The sequence below is a fragment of the Pongo abelii genome, chromosome 2 (genome assembly GCF_028885655.2).
Source record: "Pongo abelii isolate AG06213 chromosome 2, NHGRI_mPonAbe1-v2.0_pri, whole genome shotgun sequence".
NCBI classification, from domain to species: domain Eukaryota; kingdom Metazoa; phylum Chordata; class Mammalia; order Primates; family Hominidae; genus Pongo; species Pongo abelii.
In genome coordinates, this window is record NC_085928.1 from 208,938,340 (window position 1) to 208,964,584 (window position 26,245).

General features: G+C 40.9%; 1 protein-coding gene and 1 long non-coding RNA gene across 18 annotated transcripts in view; one reads left to right on the forward strand and one right to left on the reverse strand.

Annotated features, from left to right (window-relative positions):
- LRCH3 (leucine rich repeats and calponin homology domain containing 3) overlaps positions 1 to 26,245 on the forward strand; it is a 108,010-nt gene that overhangs the window by 28,554 nt on the left and 53,211 nt on the right. For all 17 annotated transcript variants that reach the window (XR_010139331.1, XM_063722413.1, XM_063722403.1 and 14 more), the window contains exons 2-8: positions 553 to 697; positions 2,825 to 2,951; positions 5,952 to 6,057; positions 12,607 to 12,743; positions 14,891 to 15,000; positions 16,110 to 16,203; positions 17,536 to 17,656. Coding sequence is in view for 16 of the 17 variants with exons in the window: in XM_063722413.1 (XP_063578483.1) it covers positions 553 to 697; positions 2,825 to 2,951; positions 5,952 to 6,057; positions 12,607 to 12,743; positions 14,891 to 15,000; positions 16,110 to 16,203; positions 17,536 to 17,656 (840 nt within the window). In the remaining variant the exon portion in view is untranslated. The remainder of the gene's footprint in view (positions 1 to 552; positions 698 to 2,824; positions 2,952 to 5,951; positions 6,058 to 12,606; positions 12,744 to 14,890; positions 15,001 to 16,109; positions 16,204 to 17,535; positions 17,657 to 26,245) is intronic.
- Positions 16,100 to 17,584, reverse strand: LOC129058314 (uncharacterized). Its single transcript, XR_008523415.2, has 3 exons — positions 17,206 to 17,584; positions 16,377 to 16,696; positions 16,100 to 16,237 (listed from the first exon to the last, which is right to left on the reverse strand). It is a non-coding gene; the product is annotated as an uncharacterized LOC129058314 (long non-coding RNA).

The following is a 26,245-nucleotide window of genomic DNA, read 5'->3' on the forward strand; positions in this document are numbered from 1 at the left end:
TGGGTCCCTCCCACAGCATGCGGGAATTCTGGGGAATACAATTCAAGTTGAGACTTGGATGGGGACACAGGCAAACCTTATCACCAGTTTACAAGATAGTATATTAGTTCTCTGTCATCTTTTGTGGGTGTGTGTCATAAACTCATGTAGTTCAATATATGTGATGAATTTCAGTCTACTGCAGTCATCTTTATCAAAGCTCAGATTGCCTCATCTTTGGCCATTGGGAATAAAGATGGTTCCTGAGTCTTTGTGACCTGACCTTGATCATCTTTGGGGAATAAAGGGACAGTATTTTTTGTTTTGCTTTTCAAAAACCTCAGCATATTTTCTGTGCCTTTAGGAAGGTGGATTTTAGGGATGTGTTTGTTTTAGGATATTTTGAACTGAATGATACGATCTTTGATATAATTTGTAAGCAGATATGCCTTAGAAGTTGTGTTACTTTTAAAGAATAATAGTTTTATTTTTTAGTTTATGTGGAAAATCAAAAGATTTCAATAAAATATGTTCCAAGGATTGATTTTAAACCTAATTTAATTTTTCTTTTAGACCTGTCGCGAAATCGCCTTTCAGAAATTCCTATAGAAGCATGTCACTTTGTTTCTCTGGAAAATCTCAACTTGTACCAAAATTGTATTCGGTATATTCCAGAGGCAATTTTAAACCTACAAGCTCTAACATTCTTAAATATTAGGTAAGAATATTGTTTTCTTATTTTAAATTTTTGGTTTTATGTGATCTTTTCAATTTTCCCCTCTCTTTCCCTAAAATATTTACCTATATATATGCTATCTATTCATATCAGCAGTTTCTGTATGTGCTCTTGGATATATTAACAGTATTTCCTATGTCCCTCCAGTTTCTCTCTTTATCTTTGGCTTTGCAGTACAGATGCTCCCTGACTTACTACAGTGGGGTTACATCCCAGTAAACCCATCTAAGTTGAAAATGCATTTCCCACATAATCCACCAAACTTTATAGCCTAGCCTAGCCTACTTTAAGTGTGCTCAAAACACTTATCTTAGGCTACAGTTGGGCAAAATATTTTAACACAAGGCCTATTTTATAATAAAGTATTGAATAGCTCATACAGTTTACTAGATAGTGTAGTAAAGTGTGGTTTCTACTGAATGTGTATTGCTTTCCCACCACCATAAAGCCAAAAAATTTTAAGTCAGCTGTTGTTAGTTGGGGATGCCTGTAATTAACAAACCTTACTGAGCCATTTGCCTGAGGAGCTTGCAGCAGTCTTGTAGCAGTGCTTCTCCAATTACATTTTCTAATTAGCTTCATTAAATAAGAATAATAGATCTGAAATTACTTTGTTTCTTGTGACCATGTATTTTTGCATGTTAAGTTCCGAATGTATGAATGCATTTATTCAACTAGTCTACTCCACTTTCACATCTTAAAATAACTCTTGTTGTTTTATTTCACTATAAAAGTTGCAAATGTTCATTGAAGATAATGTGCAAATGTGGAAAAATATAAAGGAAATTCATCAAAATGTATCTTAATTTTATAAGTGATCTTTTCCTTCTGTTTTTCCAGGCTTTTAGTCAGATTTTTAAATGAGTTTTCCCCTTATCATGAAACATTCTTTAAAACTATTTTTGTATGTAATTATTTTGTTGTACAGTTTATATACTGTTGAAAATAAATTTTTCTCTGGGATCTTTAGTTTCTTCCAGTTTTTCACCATGATAAAAATAATATTAGTAGAGAATTTTGTATGTAAATATTTACTTTTCTCTTTCCTTAAGATAGATGTCTGGGAGTGGAATTGTTACTGGATTAAAAAGTGTGGCTTATGATCTCAGTAAAAGATCTTACAAATGGGGAGGGAATTGGTCCTAAGGAATAAGAGGTTAAATTTACATACGTAAAAATCTAATTAATTTTTATCTTGATAGATGTGGTTTTTTTTTTTTTCTTTTTCTTTTGAAACAGGGTTTTACTCTTGTTGCTCAGGCTGGAGTGCAATGGTGCGATCTTGGCTCACCACAACCTCCATCTCCCGGGTTCGAGCCATTCTCCTGCCTCAGCCTCCCGAGTAGCTGGGATTACAGGCACATGCCTCCACGCCCGGCTAATTTTGTATTTTTAGTAGAGATGGGGTTTCACCATGTTGGCCAGGCTGGTCTCGAACCCCTGACCTCCGGTGATCCACCTGCCTTGGCCTCCCAAAGTGCTGGGATTACAGGCGTGAGCCACTGCGCCTGGCCGATAGATGTGTTTTATTATTTTACTTTTAGTTCTGGTTTGCATGTTTTTGTATAAATAAAAATTCTTTACCTGTAACTTAGTTGGTGTGATCTATGAAATCACAACTTACTGCTTTTTTTCCATAGAGCTACATTTTCACCATTTATGTGCATTTGATTATAATATTGTAATGATGAGGGAAGTAGATTACAAGTTCTGTTTATAAATCTTCTTCAGAAGTAAGGAGGATGATATTATCCACCTTTTAAAAAATCTTTTCCTACATAAATGTTACTTTAATAAAATAATACTATGTTTATGTAGTACCTCATTATTTGCAAAGGAGTTTTATTCTGCAAGAGCCCTGTAAGATAGGTAGGGAGATATTAAGATCTTCAGTTTACAGATGAGAAATCTCTGTAAGATGCAGATTAAGTTCAACACTGTGCCTGTAACCATAAAGCTGACCACCAATAAAACGAAGGCTAGAACTCCAGTACCCCGTTTCTTGCAAGACTCATATTTGTTATTTTACTGAGTATAGCGTGAGAAAGAGGGAAAATTTTTCTTCAGTGGTGGACTCTGATTTTTCTCTCTTTCTACTTACCCATTTAGTCGGAACCAACTGTCAACATTGCCGGTACACTTGTGTAATTTGCCATTGAAAGTCTTAATTGCTAGTAATAACAAATTGGTGTCACTTCCAGAAGAAATTGGACACCTCAGACATTTGATGGAACTTGTAAGTTAATATTTTTGATTGTCCAATGTGTGTGTGTGTGTATGTATTGTGTGTGTGTGTGTGTGTATATATATATGAAACCTTGGAGAGAGATACATATACAAAGTCATACCATAGTCTTTTATATGGCAAAGATTTATTATTGATATATGTTTTTGACTTATTTTCCAGTATTGGTAATGAATCATGTACTGAATTTTCCATACTCAAGTGGTTGGCACGCAGAATTACGAACGGAAAGTACAAGCCTAATCAGCCCACACAGATGGGAAAAGGTCATTAGAATTAGGTTCTAACGAATATTAAATGATTTCTGTGTCATTAAATTTTTGAGATATGTTAATATGATCGAATTTTTCAAAATAAATTTGTTTGTATCATCAATATTGTAATTTTTGATTAGCTCCTGTAGGGGAATGGCACTACAAAGGTCACGTTTATTTTTTGCCTTACATTATATCTTTAGAACCTATCTCCCACTCTATAAAGTAAAATATACTTCATTGCCATGTTTGGTTTTTTTTTTTTTTTTAGACGGGGTCTCGCTCTGTCGCCCAGGCTGGAGTGCAGTGGCGCAATCTCGGCTCACTGCAAGCTCTGCCTCCCGGGTTCACGCCATTCTCCTGCCTCAGCCTCCTAAGTAGCTGGGACCACAGGCGCCTGCCACCGTGCCTGGTTAATTTTTTTGTATTTTTAGTAGAGACAGGGTTTCACCATGTTAGCCAGGATGGTCTCGATCTCCTGACCTTGTGATCTTCCCACCTCGGCCTCCCAAAGTGCTGGGATTACAGGCGTGAGCCACCTTGCCCAGCCCTGTTGCCCTGTATTTTCTAAGACACTTAATTGAACTCCTTCACCTAATCACTTCTTGAGTATTTACCTTCTGAGCATGGGAATAACAATTTTCTCATTTAATCACCATAATAATATTATGAATTGACTACTAAAATTATTTTCATTTTATAGCTGAGGAAGCTAGCACTCAAATAGGTTAAATAACTTGCCTAAGGTTATATAACATAAATAGTGTTTGAAACCAGACTACCTTAACTCTTTCTGAAGTGGTCAAGTACAGTTATATCCATTAGGATTTAGGGGTATGGTTTCGTGTAGGTTTATTAACAAAGATGGAAGATGGTTATCATAAATTAATACATATGTAATATAGTTGGATCACTTTTTCCAGGTAGATTATGAATATAAGATGTTACATGGGAAAATCCACAAATATATTTAAACTAGAGTCTACATTCTAGGCCACTATTTTTGGAGCCAGTTAGACCTAGGACATAAAGATCAGAATGTATGTTTATCAGCATCTCTTTAGAACTTGGGTTAAAAACATGAACTAGAAGTAAACTATACTCTAATTCAAATTCTTATTTTCAAATCATTTAAACATTTTGTTTCTACTTATTCAATCCTAAATATTTAAAAGATAGAGATGTGTTATAGAAGCTGCTTTTTGTTTTCTACAAAAGAGGTTGATATCCTCAGTCATAAGGAACTTGTGGCAGTATAAGAATTAGTGTCTTGGCCAGGCGCGGTGGCTCACACTTGTAATCCTAGCACTTTGGGAGGCCGAGGGGGGCAGATCGCCGGAGGTCAGGAGTTCGAGACCAGCCTGACCAACATGGTGAAACCCCATCTCTACTAAAAATACAAAAATTAGCCAGGCGTGGTGGCACGCACCTGTTATCCCAGCAACTTGGGAGGCTGAGGCAGGAGAATCGCTTGAACCTGGGAGGCAGAGGTTGCAGTGAGCCGAGATCACACCACTGCACTCCAGTCTGGGCAACAGAGTGAGACTCCGTCTGAAAAAAATAAAAATAAAAAATGAATGAGTGTCCCTAAAGCTTTCCATTCCCATCTGATGGTCTTTCAGCAACATCCTTGTTGGCTCGCTGTTTTTTTCCTCTTCATTAAATGAAAGCAAACTGCTGTTTTCAACGTACGTATTTTCTGAGAGATTATACATTGCTATTACCTTTTGGCTCAGACTCGATTTTTCTGTGCTTTCAACTTTTTTTTTTCTAGCTAGGATTTGAACCTATATCCTTTCAACTTCTTTTAGAACCGTTTTAATGCCTAGAGCATTGGACTCAGAAGTCTAGCTTCTGGCCGGGCACGGTGGCTCATGCCTATAATCGCAGCACTTTGGGAGGCTGAGGCAGGTGGATCACCTGAGGTCAGGAGTTCGAGACCAGCCTGGTCAACATGATGAAACCCCATCTGTACTAAAAATACAAAAATTAGCTGGGTGTGGTGGTGGGTGCCTGTAATCCCAGCTACCTGGGAGGCTGAGGCAGGCGAATTGCTGGAACCCAGGAGGCGGAGGTTACAGTGAGCTGAGATCGTGCCATTGAACTCCAGCTCAGGTGACAACAGCGAGACTCCATCTCAAAAAAAAGAAAAAAAAAAGTCTAGCTTCTGATTCTACTTCAATTATTAATTGGTAGGAAAAGTAAAAATAGTATTTTCTCTAAGCATACTTTAAGGAAATTAACATTTGAAGCTTATTGAAAAATTTGGCAAGCAGTCTCTTTATTCTTTTTTAAAAAAGAAAATAGAGACGAGGCCTTACCATGTTGCCCAGGCTGGTCTGAAACTCCTGGGCTCACGCGATCCACCTACCTCAGCTTCCCAGAGTGCTGGGATTACAGGCATGAGCCACCATACTCAGCAGCAAGCAGCCTTTTCTAAATAGTAAATGTATTATTTTCTTTTAGTCATATTGGAAGAATTTTAAGTGTTAATGTGGCAGCTTCCCTCTGTTCATATAATGATGGGTTTACAAATTATTTTGGCTGATCTCAGAATTATGGTATTCTTAATTTGTTAATCTTCAAACCTGTAGGTAGTCTCTTTTCAGAACCATTGAATTAAGCTATTAAGTGAGATACCAGAAGGTCTCCCAAACATATCTAATTTTATAGACAGTTTAAAGCAGACAAGTTTGTAATGTTAGGACAATCTTTATTTTGTATCTTTTCAAAATAGGATGTGAGCTGCAATGAAATTCAAACTATACCTTCCCAAATTGGTAACCTGGAGTCCTTGAGAGACCTTAATGTAAGAAGAAATCACCTAGTACATTTGCCTGAAGGTAAGAAACTATGAAATAATTGTTTTATTATTTTAAAGCTCTCTCAGACCAATCAAGACAAAAATGTATAAGGGTTACATCCAGGCTGGGCGCTGTGGCTCATGCCTGTAATCCCAACACTTTGGGAGGCCGAGGAGGGAGGATTGCTTGAACCCAGGAATTCGAGACCAGCCTGGGCAATATAGGGAGTCTGTCTCTACAGAAAATTAACAAATTAGCCCAGGGGGCTGGCGCACTCTTGTAGTCCCAGCTACTCAGGAAGCTGAGGTGGGAGGAGTCCCTGAGCCCAGGAGGCCAAGGCTGCAGTGAGCTGTGGTGGCGTCACTGCACTCTAGCCTGAGCACCAGAAAGAGACCCTGTTTAAAAAAAGGGGAGGGGGAGGGAGAGAGAGAGTGTGTATGTGTGTCTGTGTGTCTTTGTGCGTGTGTTACCTCCAGTGTTTGAAATCTAATGGTTTGTTTAATAGTGTTATCTGTTCTATTGTGGATTTTAAAAGCCTCTTCAATGAAAAGGTTTGATAACTCTTGACCTTTGATTTTATTTTTAGATCTTGTCAACCGATGTAATTAATAACTCAGGGTAGGGTCACTGGAAATTTCAGTAAGCATGACTGTTTGGGGGAAATGTAACATGTTTGGATAAGGGGATAGTGTAGTGTAATGAAAAACATTTCTGCAGTTAGCACTCACTTAAAAATGGACTTTGACCTGAACTTAACCGGTCACTGGAGATGTTCAAACAGAGGCTAATGAACCATGTGGAAGTGATGTGTAGAGTGAATGATAAATGGGGTGAGAGACTGCGCTAAGAGACGGGTTATTTACTTAGGCTGACTGCAAGCTCTGATATATGTATTTGATTGATAAAAATGATTAAACATTAATGAAGTCTAATTTATCAATCTTTCACAAATTAGAGAATGCTAGAAAGGAAGATGAAAATGAGAGCTATTATTTTATGAGATCCAGAATATGTATTTCTTCCTATATGTTTCTGCTCGTCACCCAGCAATAAGAGTCATCAGCTCATGGCAAGTCTTGTCTCAGCTGTGCTCTCATTTACTTTACCCTGCACTATTCTCTAGATTAATTTGAATCAAATACAGAAATTTATTGGTAAACATTCCAGAAAAACAAGGAATCTTCTCAAGGTGTTTTCATGACAGTGCTTTTCTGGGTTCTTTGACAAAATATGACTTACAGTGTACAATCAATATTTTGTTTGTTTTGAGACAGGGTCTCACTCCCATTGCTCAGGCTAGAGTGCAGTGGCACGAACATGGCTCACTGCAGCCTCGACTTCTCAGGTTTAGGTGATCCTCTCACCTCAGCCTCCCAGGTAGCTTAGACTACAGGCACTTGCCACCACGCCACCTAATTTTTGTATTTTTAGTAGAGACGGGGTTTTGCCATGTTGCCCAGGCTGGTCTCGAACTCCTGGGTCAAGAGATCCACTTGCACTTGCTCAGCCTCTCAGAGTGCTGGGATTATAGGCGTGAGCCACTGTGCCTGGCCACAATACATGTTGAATTAACTAATGATGTTTTCGCTTTCCCCGTGGAATTCAAATATTTATACCAATTTGATCCAGCATAATATTTAGTTCTAACATACTAGTGGAGCTTTGACATTTTGGATTCCAAGTAAATGTGTAAGAACGTGACCTTTTCAGTACACTTTTATAGACTTGCTGCAACCAAAACCTCACATGTCTTTCCTCGCACTTGGCTTGTCCAGGAACCTTCACACTTTTTATCCTCAGGGCCTTCCTTATTTTCTCCTGGTTCTGTTTGCTACCAACTCAGGAGTGTAAATGAAGGTTAGCAAAACCAAAATCATGACCTCTAGGACCTTATAAACCCAAATTTCTCTCTAGGGTTACCTCTGTACTCAGGACTCACCTACTGTGGTTGGTCTTCAAAGACTTACTCCTATAATAATATTTAGTGTGAAATCAATTGATGAGAATATTAGGGTTTTAATCAAAATGAAAATTGAGCATTTCAGATGATAATGGAAGCTTAATAGTTTTATCAACTAATTTATTTCTGTATCTTATTTTGATTGTAGACTGCTGACAAAATGGTTTATCACACAAATAGTTTCAATTTTTTTTGACAGTTTATTTTATAATCTCCGCACATATAGTTGAACTGAGTTGGCAAGTGAAGCTTTATTCCAACAGCTACATTCATTCGTGTGGAAGTTTGTGTTACTTAATTGGTAATTTCTAACATTGCAATTTGGTAGATGTCATATATCTTTTGTTATATTGCCATTTTGATTTAAAATTAATTTTTACCAAATAATATGTTACATCATTCAAAAAATATTTTAAAATATTAAGAGTCTTTTTTTTTTTTTTTCTTGAGACAGAGTCTCACTCTGTCACCCAGGCTGGAGTGCAGTGGTGCAATCTCGGCTCACTACAAGCTCCACCTCCCGGGTTCATGCCATTCTCCTGCCTCAGCCTCCCAAGTAACTGGCATTACAGGCACGCGCCACTGCACCCAGCTAATTTTTGTATTTTTATTTCTTTTTTTTTTTTTTTTTGAGACGGAGTCTCGCACTGTCACCCTGGCTGGAGTGCAGTGGCACGATCTCAGCTCACTGCAACCTCCGCCTCCCAGGTTCAAGGGATTCTTCTGCCTCAGCCTCCCAAGTAGCTGGGATTACAGGTGCCCGCCACCATGCCCAGTTAATTATTTTTTTTTTTGTATTTTTAGTAGAGACAGGGTTTCATTATGTTGGCCAGGCTGGTCTCAAACTCCTGACCTCATGATCCGCCTGCCTCAGCCTCCCAAAGTGCTAGGATTACAGGCGTAAGCCACCGTGCCCGGCCTTTTTTGTATTTTTAGTAGAGACGGGGTTTCACCATGTTGCCCAGGATGGTCTTGATCTCCTGACCTCGTGATCCACCTGCCTCGGCCTCCCAAAATGCTGGGATTACAAGTGTGAGCCACCCCGCCCAGCCAAGAATCTTAAATAATATCGTTCCCCTGCCTCAAACTTCCCTACACACCAATTTCAATGGCCAAAAGTATGTACCTTCATTAAACTCCTTTGACTCTTTTTTTTTTTTTTTTTTTTTTTTGAGATAGGGCCTCACTCTGTTGCCCAGGCTGGAGTGCATGGCGCGATCAGAGCTCACTGTAGCCTCGAACTCCATGGGCTGAAGCCATCCTCCCATCTGAGCCTTCCAAGTAGCTGGGACTGCAGATATGCACCATCACACCCAGAAATTTTTGTATTGTTTTGTAGAGACAAAGGTCTCACCATGTTGCCCTGGCTGGTCTCCTGGACTCAAGCAATCCGCCCACCTCAGCCTCCCAAAGTGCTGAGATTACAGGCATGAGCCACAGTGCCCAGACTGCTGACATATTTCTAATTGATATGTTTTTATAGCTATTGCTGGTTTGGGCAACTTTGATAGTTATGTCAGCTTCCTATTGTGATGATAGATGAGGATTTAGTTTCCTTACACTGTCACCATACCATGCCTTTACTGCTTTCCTCCTATCTTCCCAGTGTAGGTTTAGCACAACTTCTGATTAAATTGTTACTCAGTGTTCACATTACTAGAATTATGTAAACATTGTTCCCTGCCAATTCAAGTGATGTACTCTGATTTTATTTCCTTTCTTGTACATGCTGGTTTTTTTCTTTTTTTTTTTTTTTTTTTTGAGACAGAGTCTTGCTCTGTCGCCCAGGCTGGAGTGCAGTGGCATGATCTCAGCTCACTACAGCCTCTGCCTCTCGGGTTCAAGCAATTCTCCTGCCTCAGCCTCCTGAGTAGCTGGGATTACAGGCGCCCGCCAACACGCCCAGCTAATTTTTGTATTTTTAGTAGAGATGGGGTTTCACCACGTTGGTCAGGCTGGTCTCGAACCCCTGACCTTGTGATCCACCTGCCTCGGCCTCCCAAAGTGCTGGGATTACAGGCATGAGCCACCATGCCCGGCTTTTTTTTTTTTTTTCCTATAGGTAATAGTTTCTTATCTTTTTATATGCTTATTTTTATGTGTGTCTATGGCTAATTCCACCCTCTTTTTCCAGCAGGCTTCCTAGTCAGACCAGATTCTCTATCCCTTTTTTCCCTACACTTCCGCCTCACTGAGCCCTTTTTTTCTCTTCTGATATGGACTGGCTGTTCTCTAGTATTGCTGCCCAGCATTTTTTTTTTTTTTTTTTTGCGACAGTCTCACTCTGTCACCCAGGCTGGAGTACAGTGGCACGATCTCAGCTCACGGTAACCTCTGCCTCCCGGGTTCAAGTGATTCTCTGCTTCAGCCTCCCAAGTAGCTGGGATTATAGGAGCCCGCCACCACGCCTAGCTAACTTTTGTATTTTTAGTAGAGATGGGGTTTCACCATCTTGGCCAGGCTGGTCTTGAACTTCTGACCTCGTGATTCACCCGCCCTCGGCCTCCCAAAATGCTGGGATTACAGGCGTGAGCCACCGTGCCTGGCCTGCTGCCCAGCTTTCTTTCTTCTGTGTTAAATACTCTGAGTCCTAGACTCCGGCTGAGCCACCGTGCCTGGCCTGCTGCCCAGCTTTCTTTCTTCTGTGTTAAATACTCTGAGTCCTAGACTCTGGATCTTCCTCAGTTACTCCCTGTTTTGCTGGGGGACATCTCCTAGTAGCTTCCCAAGAACACATCATGGGAGAACATATTTTTGAGACTTCACTGGAAAATAAATGTCTTTATTCTATGTTCCCCCTTGATTGTTTGATTATAAATCCAGGTTGAAAACAATTTTCTTTGAAGACTTTTAAAGTGTTTTTTCACTTTCCACTTTCAGTGTTTAAAATTGATGGTTGAAAATCTGATACCATTCATTCCTAATCCCAGTCTTTTGTGACCAGCTTTTGCTCTCTGGAAGATTTTAAGATGCTCCCTGTTTATCTGCTGCTCTGAAATTTTATGTTAATGTGCCATAGTATGAGTTGTTTTAATTTAATGTACTGGATACTTGGTGGGCCCCTTTCCAAAGCAGAGATCCATATCTTCCGTTTTGGGAAATTGTTTTATATCTTTTTTTTTTTTTTTTAATAATTTTCTTTCTTTTGGTTTCTCTGTCCCCTTTTTGAATTATTTTGAATTGGATGTTATTAGACCTCTTTGTTGATCCTCTTTGATGATTTTTCTTTTTTTTTTTTTTTTTTTTGAGACAGAGTCATGCTCTGTCGCCCAGGCTGGAGTGCTGTGGTGCGATCTCGGCTCACTGCAAGCTCCGCCTCCTGGGTTCACGCCATTCTCCTGCCTCAGCCTCCCGAGTAGCTGGGACTACAGGCTCCCACCACCACGCCCAGCTAATTTTTTGTATTTTTAGTAGAGACGGGGTTTCACCGTGTTAGCCAGGATGGTCTCGATCTCCTGACCTCGTGATCCGCCCGCCTTGGCCTCCCAAAGTACTGAGATTACAGGCTTGAGCCACCGCGCCCAGCCGATTTTTCTTATATTTTTTATTATTCATTTCTGCGTCATTTTGTGTTACCTTATGGTAAAATAGTTCCAACCATTCTTAGGAATTTTTAATTGCTACCATTATATTTTTTCATTTCTACAAACTCATTCTGTGATTTTTAAAAAATATTCTTTTTATGTTTCAGTGATTAAGGACCTTCTCTTTCTGAAACTAAAGATAGTCTAGCTTTTCAAAATGTTCTTCTGCTTTCTATAAAATACCTGTTTCTTCTGAGTTCCTTTTTTTTGATTAGTTAGTTGGTTTTGGTGTTGGAGACGTCTAAATGTCTGTGGATCATATACTATCTTTATATGGCTGATTAGAAGTTCTCAGTGTACTCGGCAGAAATTGTATAATGGTTATTAAACAACAAGCTGTGTATTTTATTAGAAGAAATTCTGTATCATTATATAAAGGCCTTTTATATGGGACTGTGAAGTTTATCCAGAGAAAGAAGCTCCATTTCTTCTTCATTATTGTGTATATTCTTAACTACGGCCATTCCTGGGATGAAGTAGGATAGGGTGGGGTGGGAAGGTGCTGAGGTCTTAATGTTAAGTGTGTAGACATTGACTTAACTCCTCCATTTTCAGCTGGCAACTCCTCCTGACTTTTGTCCTCCCATTGTGCCTGGGATCCCTGAGTTCAGAGCATTTTTGATTCAATTTCACTAGAAAATAACTTGCTGACTCCTGGGAACATTGGAGAAGGATAGTGCCCTAGCTGTGTTAGTGGGAGCTGTGGACCCAGGCATTTAACTGTTCTTTATATAGAGTGTTATCTAATCCTTTTGTTATCCTCACCTTCTTGTGGTATCAGGGCCTCCAGCTTCTGAGACTTTCTGTAGTTCTGAGCGGGTCAAAGCTGCTTTTTATTAGTAATCCTATCTATAGGCAACTGGATCTCATTTTTACCACTTTGCTACCACTTTTCTCATTTTTACCACTTTGCTACCAGTTAATCACTAAAAGAGAATGGGAGTAAATATCTGTGTTAAAATCACATTTAACTAGAAGCTTTTGTAAAAATTCTCTAGTTGTAAAACATAATTAATTGTTCATTTCCATTTTACCTTCTTGCAGAGCTGGCGGAGTTGCCTTTGATACGGTTAGACTTCTCATGCAATAAAATTACCACAATCCCTGTTTGTTATCGGAACCTCAGGCACCTACAGACGATCACCCTAGATAACAATCCACTACAATCACCTCCTGCACAGGTAAACCATGGTGAAGCATCAGGTAGCTCATGGTGGAAGCATCAGGTAAAGCATAGTGGAAGCATGGCATGGACTTTTTTTGGACAAAGGATGAAATTTAAAATTTTCTGTACATTTATCATTCTGATAGAAAATAATTTCTTTTAAAACAGATTCACATACATATGTATTTTTGAGAAGCCTTGAATTAATGGATTAGAAGATAATGTTTCCAGAAGTGTTTTTCCTTTCTCTAAATTGGTATTTCTTTTTAAATTGAAGAATTCTTCCCTAAATTTTTTTCTAATAAAATTTTAGTTAATTTCTTTATTTTTTCTAGTAAAATTTGAGTGTAGACACCATAAATGCTAGAGACAGGCCAGGTGCAGTGGCTCATGCCTGTAATCCCAGCACTTTGGGAGGCTGAGGTGGGCGGATCATGAGGTCAGGAGATCGAGATCATCTTGGCCAACATGGTGAAACCTCATCTCTACTAAAAATACAAAAATTAGCCGGGTGTGGTGGTGGGCGCCTGTAGTCCCAGCTACTCAGGAGGCTGAGGCAGGAAAATCACTTGAACCCAGGAGGTGGAGGCTGCAGTGAGCTGAGATGGCGCCACTGCACTCCAGCTTGGGCGACAGGGCGAGACTCCGTCTCAAAAAAAAAAAAAAAAAAAATGCTAGAGACAGATAAAAATACTCAGCTTTCAGAGCTAAAAACTATCCGTACATTTCTTTTTCTGATCATAGTTATTATAACCCTCCTAATTCTAAAGTCACAAATTCCTACTTTAGACAGTTCGGTCATTTGTTTATCAGTGACTGAAATGAAGCTATACAGTAATAATTATAAGGTAGTTTTACATGTAGATGCTGGACATCCTACAACCTAGAAATTTTTGCCAACTCATTATTTTCCCTCAGCTCTTTTATTTTATTTTTTTATTTTATTTATTTTTTTTGTGAGACGGTGTCTCGCTCTGTTGCCCAGGCTGGAGTGCAGTGGTGCAATCTCGGCTGTCTGCAAGCTCCACCTCCCGGGTTCACACCATTCTCCTGCCTCAGCGTTCCAAGTAGCTGGGAGTACAGGCGCCCGCCACTATGCCTGGCTAATTTTTTGTATTTTTAGTAGATACAGGGTTTCACCGTGTTAGCCAGAATGGTCTCGATCTCCTGACCTCATGATCCACCCGCCTTGGCCTCCCAAAGTGCTGGGATTACAGGTGTGAGCCACCGCACCCGGCCCCCATAGCTCTTTTTAACTCTGCAGTTTATTGACGATTTTGTACAAGCATATGTTACTCTTTTTTTTTTTTTTTTTTTTTTTTGAGATGAAGTTTTGCTCTTGTTGCCCAGGCTGGAGTGCAATGGTGCGATCTCGGCTTACTGCAGCCTCTGCCTCCTGGGTTCAAGCGATTCTCCTGCCTCAGCCTCCCGAGTAGCTGGGATTACAAGCGCCCGCCACCATGCCCGGCTAATTTTTTGTATTTTTAGTACAGACGGGATTTCACCATGTTGGTCAGGCTGGTCTTGAACTCCTGACCTCAGGTGATCCACCCGCCTCAGACTCCCAAAGTGCTGCAATTACAGGCGTGAGCCACTGCGCCCGGTGGCATATGCTACTCCTTATCGCAACTATAAAACTTTATGAGTAAACTTCCTAACAGTAGAAGGGTCTTATAAGCCTCAAGAATTTGTGTTTTGACTTCTGGGACAAGTAGCAACAGAAATATATGTAATATTTCATGATTTCCTGCTGTTCTCTCTCAAAGCAGAATCAAAAACATAGTTGTATATGATTGTTGGATTCCTAAAAGTAAAAGTTGCTTCATGTAATCTAATGGGGAGAAATGCTTTAAATCTCTGACTATGCAAACTAATCAGTGTGATAAGTTTACTTGGTATTTGAACAGTATAATCAAAAGTTATTTATTTATATATTACTGAAATTTATTAGTGACTAGAAAATGAAAACTTATATTTACCAGTTAAACACCTAAAATAACACTTAACTAAATAATATAATTTATTAGTTTTTAAATATTACTGTATGTACTTGATAGAAATGCCTCCCTTTCCCAATGTATGTTACATAAAATGTTGATAAGATAAAAAGGAGCATATTTCAGATGAGTAATAATTTGGCTACATTTGTGTGACTTTATTTAGATATGTATAAAAGGCAAAATCCACATATTTAAATACCTGAACATACAAGCTTGTAAGATTGCTCCAGATCTGCCGGATTATGATAGGAGACCATTGGGTTTTGGCTCCTGGTAAGTATATTCTGTCCCTTTATCTATCATATTTTTTGTACAGGGAATCAAATAAAATGGATGCTTAAATTTGCCTGAATGTTTGACTAAAGGGAAATAACCTGTTTTAACACTGTTATTCTCAGAATGCTTGTATTGTAAAGTTGATGACCTAGATCTGGCCAAGTCTAGTTCTAAGGGTTTCTCAACCTTGGCACTGTTGTCATTTTAGATCAGATAATTCTTTGTTGTGATGGGCTGTCCTGTACATTGTAAGACATTTAGCAGCATCCTTGGTGTCTGCCCATTAGATGCCAGTAGTACCCTCGCAAAGTGACAAAAAAAATGTCTCCAAATGTCATCTTGGGGCCCTCCAGTTGAAAACTACTGGTCTGAGTGACTTGAATGCTAACTTTAGCTCTGCTGCTGAAGTAACTAGCTGAAGGCAAGTCATTCCTACTTTTTGAGTTTCATTTTTTCTACAAGGAGTGAAAAGTTGGATTTGTTGACCATTAACATCACTTCAGGATCTGTTAAGTCTATGAGTCCCTCAGCTACACAGCCTATGACTTATAAGGTCATCTGCTTGGCAGTCCCAACCATCTGGAACTATCTCTTTTTTTTTTGAAACAAGGTCTTACTATGTTGCCCAGCCTGGTCTCAAACTCCTGAGCTCAAGCATTCCTCCCACCTTAGCCTCCTGAGTATGGAGCAATCTTAAGTAGCAATAATTAAATTCTTAGGCCTTTAAACAAGCAGGATAGATGTTTCAGTGAAAGTGAAATAATGTTTATGGACTTTACTTAAAAGAGAACCTCTCAGGCCTTCTCTTGAACCTCTGAAATTTTGCTTAAAAGCACAGTCCTAGTAAACTCGCCTCATTGGACGAACAAGAATTGCAGAGGTGTGATTGTTTTGAAGCTGGATAATAATGAGTACATGAGGTCTCATACTATTCTGTTTGCTTTGTTTCTATTTGGAATTTTTCATATTAAAAAATTAAAGTCCATTTAGTTCTAATAGTTAAGTGACTGCCACATTTCTTGTTTTTTAGAAAATTGATCTGTTTAATTTCAAATGTTAATTGTTAAAATAACAAACTTTGCAGTAACAGAGTCTCTTTTTGGCAGCCATGAAGAACTGTACTCAAGTCGCCCTTATGGAGCCCTTGATTCAGGCTTCAATAGTGTGGACAGTGGTGATAAGAGATGGTCAGGGAATGAAGTAAGTGTTTTTTATATTCCGTGTGTTATAACACCTGATTAAGAGAAAACAGAATGATGAAAATGAAAAGCGTCCTAACTGGATTCGGTTTCTCACTACATAAAATATAGAAAAGTCAAGGCGGAGGCAAGATTCCCACCCTCTCCAGCAGAACTGGCGTTCTGCATCCTTACCGGCTTTCTGTCACTGGATTTCCGCCTGGTTCCTCATTGCCTCATGGAAATAGTTTCATATCATAGAAAGGCAAACAGGAGCTGAGCCAGTTGAAACTGAAGCCCACAATCTGAGGGGCGGGGTCATCTCTAGCAGAGGTGCTAGATGGTGAGAAAACAAGTGGGACATTCGGCTGATGGGTAGAGACGAGGACCTTGGTAAAGAGCATTCATGTGCTCAAGAGGAATAACTTCCTGGCTAATTCTATCGTTTTCCTGGTTTTTAAATTATTGATATTATGTTTTCTGCTCTTAAAAATTACTGTGTCCACAGAGAAGGTCTACAGAAGAAAAAAAGTAAAAAAATAAAAATTACTAATGTGTAATATTTTAGCTATGCATTAAGTTATTAAGTAAACTTTTGTTAGCAAGACTGATAACCTACTATTTATAACATTGTTTTACTGTGAATTGAAACCAAATTAATTTTAGACCACATCCCATTTGTAATTTGGAATCACTTGTGTTTGTATGTCTTGGTGGGTGGGTTCATAAATGTGGCTGTATCAATACAGATATATATGTAGATATTTTAAATCTATATATATAATTTATGGAGTCATGAATCTTTTTTTTTTTTTTTGAGGCAGAGTCTTGCCCTTTCACCCAGGCTGGAGTGCAGTGGGAGGACCATGGCTCAAGCACTCCTCCTACCTAAACATCCTGAGTAGCTGGGACTACAGGCTTATGCCACCACGCCTGGCCAATTAAAAAAAATTTTTTTTTTTAGAGATGGGCTCTCCCTGTATTGCCCAGGCTAGTCTCAAACTCCTGGGCTTGTCATTCCCACCTTGGTCTCCCAAAGTGTTGGGATTATAGGCATCAGCCACCACTCCAGGCTAGATTTTTATTTTTTTGAGGTAGGATCTCGCTTTGTTGCACAGGCTGGAGTGCAGTGGTGGAATCCTATCTCATTGCAGCCTCGAACTCCTGGGCTGAAGCGATCGTCTCGCCTCAACATCCAAGTATTAGGATTACAGGCATGTGTGAGCACACCTAGCTAATTTACTCCTGGCCTCAAGTGATCCTCCTGCTTTGGTCTCCCAAAGCGCATGGATTACAGGCATGATCCGCCAGGCTCTAAAAAGATTGTTTTTAATGTTTCTGCTTCTTTTTTAAGCCTACAGATGAATTTTCAGATCTGCCTCTTCGAGTAGCAGAGATTACTAAAGAACAAAGACTACGAAGAGAGAGCCAGTACCAGGAGAACCGCGGCAGTTTAGTAGTAACAAACGGCGGAGGTAAACACGATTCCAGTGACAGCTAAAGTGTTTGCCATCATTCAGTACCAGGAGAAACGCGGCAGTTTAGTAGTAACAAACGGCGGAGGTAAACATAACTCGGGTGACAGCTAAAGTGTTTGCCATCATTCAGTACCAGGAGAAACGCGGCAGTTTAGTAGTAACAAACGGCGGAGGTAAACACGATTCCAGTGACAGCTAAAGTGTTTGCCATCATTCAGTACCAAGAGAACCGCGGCAGTTTAGTAGTAACAAACGGCGGAGGTAAACATAACTCGGGTGACAGCTAAAGTGTTTGCCATCATTCAGTACCAGGAGAACCGCGGCAGTTTAGTAGTAACAAACGGCGGAGGTAAACACGATTCCAGTGACAGCTAAAGTGTTTGCCATCATTCAGTACCAGGAGAACCGCGGCAGTTTAGTAGTAACAAACGGCGGAGGTAAACATAACTCGGGTGACAGCTAAAGTGTTTGCCATCATTCAGTACCAGGAGAACCGCGGCAGTTTAGTAGTAACAAACGGCGGAGGTAAACATAACTCGGGTGACAGCTAAAGTGTTTGCCATCATTCAGTACCAAGAGAACCGCGGCAGTTTAGTAGTAACAAACGGCGGAGGTAAACACGATTCCAGTGACAGCTAAAGTGTTTGCCATCATTCAGTACCAAGAGAACCGCGGCAGTTTAGTAGTAACAAACGGCGGAGGTAAACATAACTCGGGTGAAGCTAAAGTGTTTGCCATCATTCAGTACCAGGAGAACCGCGGCAGTTTAGTAGTAACAAACGGCGGAGGTAAACATAACTCGGGTGACAGCTAAAGTGTTTGCCATCATTCAGTACCAAGAGAACCGCGGCAGTTTAGTAGTAACAAACGGCGGAGGTAAACATAACTCGGGTGACAGCTAAAGTGTTTGCCATCATTCAGTACCAAGAGAACCGCGGCAGTTTAGTAGTAACAAACGGCGGAGGTAAACATAACTCGGGTGACAGCTAAAGTGTTTGCCATCATTCAGTACCAGGAGAACCGCGGCAGTTTAGTAGTAACAAACGGCGGAGGTAAACACGATTCCAGTGACAGCTAAAGTGTTTGCCATCATTCAGTACCAGGAGAACCGCGGCAGTTTAGTAGTAACAAACGGCGGAGGTAAACATAACTCGGGTGACAGCTAAAGTGTTTGCCATCATTCAGTACCAGGAGAACCGCGGCAGTTTAGTAGTAACAAACGGCGGAGGTAAACATAACTCGGGTGACAGCTAAAGTGTTTGCCATCATTCAGTACCAAGAGAACCGCGGCAGTTTAGTAGTAACAAACGGCGGAGGTAAACACGATTCCAGTGACAGCTAAAGTGTTTGCCATCATTCAGTACCAAGAGAACCGCGGCAGTTTAGTAGTAACAAACGGCGGAGGTAAACATAACTCGGGTGACAGCTAAAGTGTTTGCCATCATTCAGTACCAGGAGAACCGCGGCAGTTTAGTAGTAACAAACGGCGGAGGTAAACACGATTCCAGTGACAGCTAAAGTGTTTGCCATCATTCAGTACCAAGAGAACCGCGGCAGTTTAGTAGTAACAAACGGCGGAGGTAAACATAACTCGGGTGACAGCTAAAGTGTTTGCAATCATTCAGTACCAAGAGAACCGCGGCAGTTTAGTAGTAACAAACGGCGGAGGTAAACACGATTCCAGTGACAGCTAAAGTGTTTGCCATCATTCAGTACCAGGAGAAACGCGGCAGTTTAGTAGTAACAAACGGCGGAGGTAAACACGATTCCAGTGACAGCTAAAGTGTTTGCCATCATTCAGTACCAGGAGAAACGCGGCAGTTTAGTAGTAACAAACGGCGGAGGTAAACATAACTCGGGTGACAGCTAAAGTGTTTGCCATCATTCAGTACCAGGAGAACCGCGGCAGTTTAGTAGTAACAAACGGCGGAGGTAAACATAACTCGGGTGAAGCTAAAGTGTTTGCCATCATTCAGTACCAGGAGAACCGCGGCAGTTTAGTAGTAACAAACGGCGGAGGTAAACACGATTCCAGTGACAGCTAAAGTGTTTGCCATCATTCAGTACCAGGAGAACCGCGGCAGTTTAGTAGTAACAAACGGCGGAGGTAAACATAACTCGGGTGACAGCTAAAGTGTTTGCCATCATTCAGTACCAGGAGAACCGCGGCAGTTTAGTAGTAACAAACGGCGGAGGTAAACACGATTCCAGTGACAGCTAAAGTGTTTGCCATCATTCAGTACCAGGAGAAACGCGGCAGTTTAGTAGTAACAAACGGCGGAGGTAAACATAACTCGGGTGACAGCTAAAGTGTTTGCCATCATTCAGTACCAGGAGAACCGCGGCAGTTTAGTAGTAACAAACGGCGGAGGTAAACATAACTCGGGTGACAGCTAAAGTGTTTGCCATCATTCAGTACCAAGAGAACCGCGGCAGTTTAGTAGTAACAAACGGCGGAGGTAAACACGATTCCAGTGACAGCTAAAGTGTTTGCCATCATTCAGTACCAGGAGAACCGCGGCAGTTTAGTAGTAACAAACGGCGGAGGTAAACATAACTCGGGTGACAGCTAAAGTGTTTGCCATCATTCAGTACCAGGAGAACCGCGGCAGTTTAGTAGTAACAAACGGCGGAGGTAAACACGATTCCAGTGACAGCTAAAGTGTTTGCCATCATTCAGTACCAGGAGAACCGCGGCAGTTTAGTAGTAACAAACGGCGGAGGTAAACATAACTCGGGTGAAGCTAAAGTGTTTGCCATCATTCAGTACCAGGAGAACCGCGGCAGTTTAGTAGTAACAAACGGCGGAGGTAAACATAACTCGGGTGACAGCTAAAGTGTTTGCCATCATTCAGTACCAGGAGAACCGCGGCAGTTTAGTAGTAACAAACGGCGGAGGTAAACACGATTCCAGTGACAGCTAAAGTGTTTGCCATCATTCAGTACCAGGAGAACCGCGGCAGTTTAGTAGTAACAAACGGCGGAGGTAAACATAACTCGGGTGAAGCTAAAGTGTTTGCCATCATTCAGTACCAGGAGAACCGCGGCAGTTTAGTAGTAACAAACGGCGGAGGTAAACACGATTCCAGTGACAGCTAAAGTGTTTGCCATCATTCAGTACCAGGAGAACCGCGGCAGTTTAGTAGTAACAAACGGCGGAGGTAAACACGATTCCAGTGACAGCTAAAGTGTTTGCCATCATTCAGTACCAGGAGAACCGCGGCAGTTTAGTAGTAACAAACGGCGGAGGTAAACATAACTCGGGTGAAGCTAAAGTGTTTGCCATCATTCAGTACCAGGAGAACCGCGGCAGTTTAGTAGTAACAAACGGCGGAGGTAAACATAACTCGGGTGAAGCTAAAGTGTTTGCCATCATTCAGTACCAGGAGAACCGCGGCAGTTTAGTAGTAACAAACGGCGGAGGTAAACATAACTCGGGTGACAGCTAAAGTGTTTGCCATCATTCAGTACCAGGAGAACCGCGGCAGTTTAGTAGTAACAAACGGCGGAGGTAAACACGATTCCAGTGACAGCTAAAGTGTTTGCCATCATTCAGTACCAGGAGAACCGCGGCAGTTTAGTAGTAACAAACGGCGGAGGTAAACATAACTCGGGTGAAGCTAAAGTGTTTGCCATCATTCAGTACCAGGAGAACCGCGGCAGTTTAGTAGTAACAAACGGCGGAGGTAAACATAACTCGGGTGAAGCTAAAGTGTTTGCCATCATTCAGTACCAGGAGAACCGCGGCAGTTTAGTAGTAACAAACGGCGGAGGTAAACATAACTCGGGTGACAGCTAAAGTGTTTGCCATCATTCAGTACCAGGAGAACCGCGGCAGTTTAGTAGTAACAAACGGCGGAGGTAAACATAACTCGGGTGACAGCTAAAGTGTTTGCCATCATTCAGTACCAGGAGAACCGCGGCAGTTTAGTAGTAACAAACGGCGGAGGTAAACATAACTCGGGTGACAGCTAAAGTGTTTGCCATCATTCAGTACCAGGAGAAACGCGGCAGTTTAGTAGTAACAAACGGCGGAGGTAAACACGATTCCAGTGACAGCTAAAGTGTTTGCCATCATTCAGTACCAGGAGAACCGCGGCAGTTTAGTAGTAACAAACGGCGGAGGTAAACATAACTCGGGTGACAGCTAAAGTGTTTGCCATCATTCAGTACCAAGAGAACCGCGGCAGTTTAGTAGTAACAAACGGCGGAGGTAAACATAACTCGGGTGAAGCTAAAGTGTTTGCCATCATTCAGTACCAGGAGAACCGCGGCAGTTTAGTAGTAACAAACGGCGGAGGTAAACACGATTCCAGTGACAGCTAAAGTGTTTGCCATCATTCAGTACCAAGAGAACCGCGGCAGTTTAGTAGTAACAAACGGCGGAGGTAAACATAACTCGGGTGACAGCTAAAGTGTTTGCCATCATTCAGTACCAGGAGAACCGCGGCAGTTTAGTAGTAACAAACGGCGGAGGTAAACACGATTCCAGTGACAGCTAAAGTGTTTGCCATCATTCAGTACCAGGAGAACCGCGGCAGTTTAGTAGTAACAAACGGCGGAGGTAAACATAACTCGGGTGAAGCTAAAGTGTTTGCCATCATTCAGTACCAGGAGAACCGCGGCAGTTTAGTAGTAACAAACGGCGGAGGTAAACACGATTCCAGTGACAGCTAAAGTGTTTGCCATCATTCAGTACCAGGAGAACCGCGGCAGTTTAGTAGTAACAAACGGCGGAGGTAAACACGATTCCAGTGACAGCTAAAGTGTTTGCCATCATTCAGTACCAGGAGAACCGCGGCAGTTTAGTAGTAACAAACGGCGGAGGTAAACATAACTCGGGTGACAGCTAAAGTGTTTGCCATCATTCAGTACCAGGAGAACCGCGGCAGTTTAGTAGTAACAAACGGCGGAGGTAAACATAACTCGGGTGACAGCTAAAGTGTTTGCCATCATTCAGTACCAGGAGAAACGCGGCAGTTTAGTAGTAACAAACGGCGGAGGTAAACATAACTCGGGTGACAGCTAAAGTGTTTGCCATCATTCAGTACCAGGAGAACCGCGGCAGTTTAGTAGTAACAAACGGCGGAGGTAAACATAACTCGGGTGACAGCTAAAGTGTTTGCCATCATTCAGTACCAGGAGAAACGCGGCAGTTTAGTAGTAACAAACGGCGGAGGTAAACACGATTCCAGTGACAGCTAAAGTGTTTGCCATCATTCAGTACCAAGAGAACCGCGGCAGTTTAGTAGTAACAAACGGCGGAGGTAAACACGATTCCAGTGACAGCTAAAGTGTTTGCCATCATTCAGTACCAGGAGAACCGCGGCAGTTTAGTAGTAACAAACGGCGGAGGTAAACACGATTCCAGTGACAGCTAAAGTGTTTGCCATCATTCAGTACCAGGAGAAACGCGGCAGTTTAGTAGTAACAAACGGCGGAGGTAAACACGATTCCAGTGACAGCTAAAGTGTTTGCCATCATTCAGTACCAGGAGAAACGCGGCAGTTTAGTAGTAACAAACGGCGGAGGTAAACATAACTCGGGTGACAGCTAAAGTGTTTGCCATCATTCAGTACCAGGAGAACCGCGGCAGTTTAGTAGTAACAAACGGCGGAGGTAAACACGATTCCAGTGACAGCTAAAGTGTTTGCCATCATTCAGTACCAGGAGAAACGCGGCAGTTTAGTAGTAACAAACGGCGGAGGTAAACATAACTCGGGTGAAGCTAAAGTGTTTGCCATCATTCAGTACCAGGAGAACCGCGGCAGTTTAGTAGTAACAAACGGCGGAGGTAAACATAACTCGGGTGACAGCTAAAGTGTTTGCCATCATTCAGTACCAAGAGAACCGCGGCAGTTTAGTAGTAACAAACGGCGGAGGTAAACACGATTCCAGTGACAGCTAAAGTGTTTGCCATCATTCAGTACCAAGAGAACCGCGGCAGTTTAGTAGTAACAAACGGCGGAGGTAAACATAACTCGGGTGAAGCTAAAGTGTTTGCCATCATTCAGTACCAAGAGAACCGCGGCAGTTTAGTAGTAACAAACGGCGGAGGTAAACATAACTCGGGTGAAGCTAAAGTGTTTGCCATCATTCAGTACCAGGAGAACCGCGGCAGTTTAGTAGTAACAAACGGCGGAGGTAAACATAACTCGGGTGACAGCTAAAGTGTTTGCCATCATTCAGTACCAGGAGAACCGCGGCAGTTTAGTAGTAACAAACGGCGGAGGTAAACACGATTCCAGTGACAGCTAAAGTGTTTGCCATCATTCAGTACCAGGAGAACCGCGGCAGTTTAGTAGTAACAAACGGCGGAGGTAAACATAACTCGGGTGACAGCTAAAGTGTTTGCCATCATTCAGTACCAGGAGAACCGCGGCAGTTTAGTAGTAACAAACGGCGGAGGTAAACACGATTCCAGTGACAGCTAAAGTGTTTGCCATCATTTAACTTTTTAAAGTTGTCTTTTTCGTACCCACTCCTTTTGTTGGTGTATCTATAGCTTCTTCACTCTTCTTTTAAAGACTTCTTTTCATATACGATTGAAAAATACTATTTTCCATTGGGATGAAACTATGATTTCTGCTTTCAGTCAGAGTTAAAATACAGTATTTCTCCCTTTTTATTTTGGGAGGAAACTTTATTAGAGACAGTACACCTGGAGTAGATCTTTGTTAATCTGGATTTAACCACGACCTTTTGGAGTACCATTCTCCCTTTTTAAGATTCTTGCTGTGGTCATTATTTGATCTCTTTTAGGAATTTAGTGCTTTTTTTTTTTTTTTTTTTTTTTTCAATGTTTACCTTTTCTTCACCTGGAATTGTCAGATGCTCTTCCAGGGCATCTGAATCAGTTTTCCTTATTCTGACATTAAAAAATTTGTAGTTCATTAGCAAGCAGCACTCTCTCTACTTGCTTATACTTCCAAAGCAGACTCTTGATTTTTGCATTAAATTCTGTATTGCTTGAATTGGTTTGAATTTAATGTTTAATGTTTAATTTCATATTTAAATTTTGAGGGCCAGTTATAAGGGAAAATGACTTTGATTTTCCAGAAATCTATTGCTTATCCGAGGAGAGCTTTCATTTCTCAGTGATGATTTCAATTAAATGGTTTGCTGTCCTTTTCCTTACCATCTTAGATTCTTTACTCCTGTCGTTACCATTTCATTTACATTTCAATAGTTTTCTTTTAAGTGTTTCTCTCATATGAGGTATCTTTCTCCATCAGTTTATTTAAGACTTAAAATAATGTTGAGATCTGTGCCGGTATGGTAGCCACTAGCCACATGTGGTAATTATTGAGTATTTGAAATGTGTTTTTTTAGGCTGGGTGCAGTGGCTCACGCCTGTAATCCCAGCACTTTGGGAGGTTGAGGCAGGTGGATCACTTGAGGTCAAGAGTTTGAGACCAGCCTGGCCAACATGGTGAAACCCAAAATCTACTAAAAACCAAAAAAAAAAAAAAAAAGCAGGGCATAGTGGCACATGCCTGTAATCCCAGCTACTCGGGAGGCTGAGGCAGGAGAATCACTTGAACTCGGGAGGCGGAGGTTGCAGTGAGCCAAGATCACGCCACTGCACTCCAGCCTGGGTGACAGAATGAGACTGTGTCTCAAAAAAAAAAAAAAAAAATAAGAAATGTGGTTTTTCCAAATTGATGCGTATTGTAAGTATAAAATACACATCAGATTTTGAAGACTTCATTTGAAAAAAAGCATGTAAAGTAGTAATATTTTGCATTGATTATGTGTTGAAGTGATATTTAAACATATTGGACAATGTAAAATATTAAAATTAATGCTGCCTCTTTTACTTTAAAAAATATGGCTACTAGAAAATTTCAAATGACGTATGTGGTTCACCTTCATGGCTTGTGTTATTTTTCTCTTTGGCCACACTGGTCTAGATTGGATGAAGAAGTAAAGTTGACCACACTGGTCTAGATTGGATGAAGAAGTGAAGTTGGCCACACTGGTCTAGATTGGATGAAGAAGTAAAGTTACTTTCTTCAGAAATCGTCTTAATATAAACCATTTATTTAGTCAGAAAAGTTTTAGCACATTTAAAAAAATGCATTTATGTACCTGGTTTCTAATGTGGATGTAAACTTAGAACCTTTTCATCTTTTTTAGCTATTAATAAAACTCTAATAACTCAAAATTCATTTTTATATTAATTGCATTCACAGAATTATTTATCAATAATTGAGTCAGAAGACTAAATTGAGAAATAGGCTTCCCCAAGTTCACTGTTCCAGCAACTGCGATTTTTAGGCAGCCTGTAGAACGTCATGAAGTAACGGGTTGTGGTTTAATGCATCTCTGGAAAAACTATCTTAGTAGGAAGTTTTTTTTTCTAGTGTGCCATTTTAAGTAGTTGTTTCATTACTTTTAAACTTAAAAATAATGGGGGATTCCCAAACTTAACAGATGAACAAGATGTGGCTAAAAATAATTTATATACGTCTCCTCACCCTAAAGCATTTTGAGAAGAAGAAACTCCTCAAATGAATCCCTTCCCATCCATAAACTACTATAAAATATCTACATTGCTGACCTCTAGCAGGTAGTTTTCCAAAT